Raw genomic sequence first — 6,517 nt, 5'->3', positions numbered from 1 at the left:
CAGATGCTGGACAGTCACCCTTCTTCATTCAAGCACAATTAAAAAACCCTCTATGCCAGCATATTATGTACAAAAAAAAAAAAAAAAACAAACAATCACATACTGTTAAAATAAGCAACTGAAAGCACGAATAAGATTCTAATATACAGTACTTTCACACAGCCAAAGCTATTTTATTTTACAAGATGAGTCTTTTGCATTAAATTTTCTGAAAGCCCAGTAAAAACAGCGTGAACTACTTAAGCAAAATTTAAGAGACAACTTACAAAGTAATATTTGCATAGCACTGTAAATCTGCGTATTTGTTTGGGCACAGTTCTTAGTAGAAACTACAGTAGGTGACAGGGTTGGGTTTTCTTAATAGCTTCTTGTTTTTTAACCAGATTCAGATGCATCTTTTCTGAACATCATAAAATCAAGTGTAGGAAATAACTGTAAAAATGTACAAAAATATATACACATGCACAGTAAATGCGTACCCTGTATAGAGTTCTATTACTCATTAGATTTAGCTAATAATGATCATCTTGTACCTACACTTCCCTCCAAATGACAACTTTGTAACAAATCAGGTTAAGGATGGTGATTTTTTTTAGAGAGAAGGTTTTCATTAAAGCTACAGTACTTGCTGGTGATCTTTAGGAGTGAGCGACACGCCAGCTGACAGTGGCTGCCTGGCGTTCAGGCAAGTAGCATTCAGGTGTCACAAGGTACAGCTCTGACAAAGCTGAAGCAAAATAATAATAAGGGACACCGCTTGGCTCTCGATGCACATGCACGTAATAAAGGAGGTCCATAGAACCAGTTCACCCCTTGGGCGGGGAGGGGGGGTGGGGGGAGTGGAATTCATTCCTGATTAGCATCTGCTGCCCACTCTTCCTCTCTTTGAAAGTTAGATTTTAGTGTGACTAGAAAATTGGAGTGTTTTCCTTGAAAATGCACATTGGTCAAAATAAAAAAAACCCAAACCCATCAAACGTGTAAGTAAATTAGTAGTGGCATTCCCCACATTAAAGAATACTTCCAATGTAGATTCGATTCTGGTGTCTGCTAAAGCATCTATTTTTGAAATACATTTCCTCTTAAAAAGATAAAATGCTGCTTCTACTAATGTAAAGCTTTTTTAGGAATAGACAGTAAGCTGCACTCAAGGGCTCTCAACAGTGAAAGTGCACAAATTAACTTTCTTCACATTTTCAAAAACTGGAGTGGCTTGTAACTACAGGTATAACATAACAAGAAGTACAGGCAGCTTTTCATAGACCTAGAGAGGCCGAGGATAAGAGAAACATCACAGGTTTGGCTTACAGATGCCAATCCACTGTCTTCCCGAAGTGTGACATATTTTCATGACATTTTCTGGTGGCTACCAGATGTGGCACAGGTCAGGTAACACTGACTTCAGAAAGTCTTCCCTCAAAACCACAGCAGGTAAATAAACCACAACCAACAATCTGCAAGGATCTTGATGCAGAGATTGCTGAGACAATCAGATAAACTAGTCTTCAAGATAAATAGGGGGAAGTGTGGCAGAATAAGAGTTGCCATCTGTAACAAGCCCTTAAAACAAATTCTGTCCCCAATCACATGAACATGGTTGCCTTGTAAGCTGTCACAGGGAGGTTTCACATTCATATGAAGAGTCAGATTTTGCTTGCCCACCTACATGCTCATCTCTGGTTTGCAAAGCTCCTGGCAATCGCTCAACCTTCTCAGGGCAAGAATTGGGCTAGACCTGTCAGTGTGCTCCTGCTTCCAGCTGTGCACCTTGCGGTGTTCCTCCTCCCTTCAGAGATGCACCTTGCAGCTCTCAGAACGGCTGTCACCTGCTTCCAATCCTGGCTGCGTTCAGCGCTGGCAGCCCCGGAGCAGCTCGTTACGGACGGAAAGGTTCAGAAATACAGAAACAAGTAGCTGTGACAAACTGGGTCAAAGTACAAATTCAGCATTACCATTACAAGAATGGGCTTCTTTCCACAAGCATAAACCAGAATGTGTAGTTATTGTCTGCTGTGAACCAGAAATTTCACACCAAGTGACACGAGCACATGGGCATCCAGGAGATGGAGTGAGCTACACCACTGCATCTGATTTTCAAAGGAAACCTAAGAATGCATTTTTCACTTTTATCTGCATTGGCCTCCAGCATCTGAATGAAACACACTTGGGCAAGGTCTGTCCAATCTCGGCCTTAGATTTCTTAATACATACTTATCTAAGATGCCAAAATATGTTTAGATTTTCTTCAATCTGAAACACTCTGCGTAGTGTGAACTCTGCATTATTAAAAGCTTCCAACCCCACATTTATTTAATAAAAACGTACATGAAGCAAAACCAGATTTTGGGGTAGTCCCAGACAGAAACAGTACCTTTAGCGATTATCAGATGTACAGTGACCCCTGCCTGCTAGTTATTCCAACGCTTAGTGAAGATCTTGTGCCAGCTCCCTTCTATTGGCTTCATCAATGCCAGAGGGACCTGTTACCAGGCAGTGATGGCCTATATGAGCAGGCCTGTGAAGAATTACTCTTCCCTAATAAAAGTTTTGCTCTGAAGCGGCAAAGCTGCATTGTCACTTAACACAACTGTGTCACTTCAGACCTACTGAGCACATCAACCAGTGCAAAAATGCAGGAAGATAAAACCCCAGTTATGTGAGACAATTCCGGTAGGACTGGCTGAACTGGAAAGCTCCAAGTTCCAGCTAAGAGGTCCTAACTGAACCATCTGCAGAAAATACAGGCAAGCAAATAGACAGACATCAGTGATGGAGACAAGTGGTATCACATGGAAGTGAGCAGACACACTCACTTTTTCAGTGAATACTAGGCAATTAGGACAAAGGTAGTAGTCATATTCATTGGTCAGCAATTAAGTGTAGAGCCCTTTAAGATAAGTTAAAGCAGAACAAAGGAACATTGCCCATGCTCTTTGTGCTGGAGACAGATATTTTGCTCAGTGACGCAAAGTCAATTGCAAGAGCACATTCAGCCCACAATGAGCAATAAAGAACTGTAATCCCTACCGAGCCAAGACCTTTGGATACCAGTTATCTGGTCTTTCTTCGGCATCAGCTTTTTGTGCCTTACTAACTAAGAGATGCCGCAACACCCGCAGTCTCCAAGCTCTTCCACCAGGTTCTTAGACGGAGGTCAACGTGATGCTACCCTGGAACTGCAAATCTCACTCTGAGAGCAACATCATTGTTCTTCATGACAATGACAAGTGCTGCCAAGGCCAAGAGCATAGCATCTGTCCTTACGAGTCTGAGAACCATTCATCTTCAGAGTCAATGCTGAACTCCATGGCAGTCAGCTTTCAAGTCCATACTGGAGAACATGGTATTTAGTCTAAACAATCAAGCAATAAATGAAAATTTTGAAAGGTGGACAGAGAAAAAGCTCCTATAGCTTTAAGTTTATTAAACCTAGCATGGTTGAAAAGCAAAAGACGAAAAACATGACATATTTTTGTTTATTATTGCTCTTAAAGGGCTTGGTAGTCAAATATACAAGCTATATTCTATTAAACCAGAAGAAAATAAGATATAAAATCTATGCTCACTTTTTCAATCCAAGCCACCTGCTAATCTTCATTAGTGACATTAACTTCAGCTATTTCCAGTCATTTTAATTTATACAATACTCTGTGTACGTGTGCACGCGCATGTATAAAAACCCCTATCTGAGGAGATAAAATTCAAAATGAAGAGATTTGTGTTCCTGTAGTACTGTTTTGTGCATTGCTGTATATTTCAGTTTTCCAAATGGCTACTGATATGCCTGTTTAGAAGAGCAAAATTTAAGTAACTGATGATGTATTTATTATATTTTCAAAAAGAAAGCATGACCAGTAAGATAAGAAAATATGAAATGTTGATTATTCTCCCCTTGATGTACATGCACTAATCCCATGATTCTGAATAGGGAGTTACATGCATTAAGAGGAGAAAAGAATCCCATAAAGAGAAAGGCTATTAATTCCCTTCTCCTTTAAGCATCTCTCCTCTTCTCAGCATTAAGAAGGGATTTATTTTGTGAAATTCTTGTCATGCCCATTAATATACTGTTCAAAATATAAAACATAGTCAATGGTCAGCCTGCTTTGCAAGCCTTGCTCTGCTAAGCCAGTACAATTTATATATACTCATTATCATCTTCAGGAAGCAAGTATACAACATTTGTAACATCTTTCTAGGAAGCAAGAATGACAGCCATTACTGAATTACTTAAGAAAAAAAAAAAAAAAAAAGGACTAAAGAAAAGAAAGAAAAGCCCACTGCTTTTAGTCCTCCAGTTAAAAAACAGGGAAAAGTCAGAGATATCTCTTTATCAGCATTTGGAAGTCTAACCATATTCAAAGACAAAGTACATAAACATCCAGCAAAGAAAACAGTCATGGCTAGGGTCTGTTCTCCTTGGTTCCCAAAGCATATTCCAAATTCCACTAACATTAACAACAGTTTTGTATCCCCTATTTTAGGGAAGACTTACTGAGGGAACAAAATGACATACTAATGCTGGGACTACAGCTACAATTATTCAGTAAGGATGAGTCTAACAGGAGACAGACGCTGTAGGTCATCCTTCAGATCCTTTTGTTGAAAAGACCACAAATAAAAATTAAGTGCATGACAGAACAGTGATTAATGATCCCACGTAAAATATTTTTTCTAAGTTAAAATTGCTCTTCCAGTGTTTGAAAACAGAAAAATCTGTGGGAGAAGAGGTTACATTCCAATGGTTAAGAGTAAATACAGAAAGAAGGTAAATTATTACTCTCTTATCTTGGTTATGAGAGCAAAGATGAAAACAACCACCAGTGCTTTGATAAGATCTGCTCTTTACAAAAATGAGATAAATGTTCTAGTGGCAGCTGGGTTAAAAATACAGACGCCGAGGGTCAGGTTCTGCCCTCAACTGTAGAACTGCAACCCATTTCACCAACTTCTAAGCATAGCCCAATGTAGATTGTGGTCTTCAGACTTGAACATACAGGTAGTTTGCATCTGTTTGCAACTAATTCTCCAGCTATGCATACAGCAGCAATCTACAAAAATCTCAGAATGTGCATTTGTGGAAAAAAAAAAAAAAAAAATACATAGGTACAGCCATGATTCTGATCTCTAATTTTCCGTGGAAAAAACTCAAAAGGTCAACAAGCAAAACTAATGATATTTAAAATCCCTGAAGAGACCCCATTCTCTTTCTAATGCTTAACAGCACTGCTCACCTTGCATTATAGTTCACATTAACATCTAAAGCACAACGAAGTAGAAAGTGCAGCACACCCTATCATTACAGCACACAGGGTAAGATCCTGGCCCCATGTGAATCAATGTTGAAACTCTCATTAAAAGTTCAAGAGATGCCAGTATTCAAAATCCTCTCCTTTTCAAATTTTTTAAAAGACGACATTTTGAAAACTATTGTGCTGATTTCTGCTGCTGCCTCCCAGTTTACTGAGAGAGGTTGGCTGAACTGGACTTTGGTGATGAGAGATGCGAACAGAACTAAAAGGAGAAAATGTTGGGACAATTGAATAAGCTTCCTTCTTTGCACAACTCTCAAATCCCATGATCACCATTAATTCAGAAAACAAAACCAGCCCAAAAAGGTTCAAGATTATCATACATGTATGATGTGAAACAGGGCAAACAACACTCAAGACTGAAGTAGTATTTTGAAATTAAACAGCCTTGAGCAGTTAGCAGGAGATATGAGAATTTTACACTGTTTTAATACTAGTGGATCTGTTCTATGGTATGTGCTGATCAATTACACACTGCTTCCAAACTCCACTATCCATTCTCTCGCATTACAGAAGTTTTAAGACACTGCCTGAAAATAAAAAGTATCAGTGTAACATACAAATAGGATTTCAACTGTAGCCATGACAACACAGCCATTCCAAAATTACTCTAACCCAATGAACATCTGTCAATTATTTTAAGAAGGGTTGTTTTTTCCTGGCTTATTAATAAAAAAGTTGGAAAACAACAAACATTACATTGGCTTTAGCAAGAGGAAACATTCAATGGCTCCTGTTGTAAAAGTGAGTATAGTGCTCTTGACAGAAACCAGTGTATTCAGTCATCTGAAGATGCACGTGGCCATGGCCAATGCCCTCTTTTCTCCCTCCACCCCCAAGTCTCCCAACAAAGCAAGAAAAATTAGTTTCTTCTTCCACCCCACCCCAGGTTTTCTCCCATAGTTTGACTACAGTAATCCTTAAACAGGCAGAAAGTTGATGCTTTCTCTTCAGTTGATGCCTCCAACTTCTTCATTCTTGGCTCAAGTTTTATTCATTAATATTAGTCATCAGTTTATTAAGAAAAAGATAGTTTCTAAGTGTTTGTTGTTGTTTTTTAACTGAAGTTAATCGGATACCATAGTCTGGTTATATGTGCCGAACTGCAGCTGTCAGTTATTCCTTTTTCTTGAATTCTTGGTTGCCATAGCTGGAGCCTTTTTCTATTTCAGTTACTCCTATCAGTCTACGAACTCCAAAGGAAG

General features: G+C 38.9%; 1 protein-coding gene across 5 annotated transcripts in view; it reads right to left on the bottom strand.

Annotated features, from left to right (window-relative positions):
* Positions 1-4,242: 4,242 nt before the first annotated feature.
* AGPAT3 (1-acylglycerol-3-phosphate O-acyltransferase 3) overlaps positions 4,243-6,517 on the bottom strand; it is a 95,270-nt gene continuing 92,995 nt past the window's right edge. For all 5 annotated transcript variants that reach the window (XM_074904520.1, XM_074904528.1, XM_074904537.1 and 2 more), the window contains one exon: positions 4,243-6,517. In XM_074904520.1, coding sequence (XP_074760621.1) covers positions 6,429-6,517 — 89 coding nt within the window. In that variant the 3' untranslated portion in view covers positions 4,243-6,428.

This window comes from Athene noctua, chromosome 1, assembly GCF_965140245.1.
Source record: "Athene noctua chromosome 1, bAthNoc1.hap1.1, whole genome shotgun sequence".
Lineage (NCBI taxonomy): Eukaryota > Metazoa > Chordata > Aves > Strigiformes > Strigidae > Athene > Athene noctua.
This window is presented reverse-complemented; position numbering and strand designations above follow the sequence as displayed.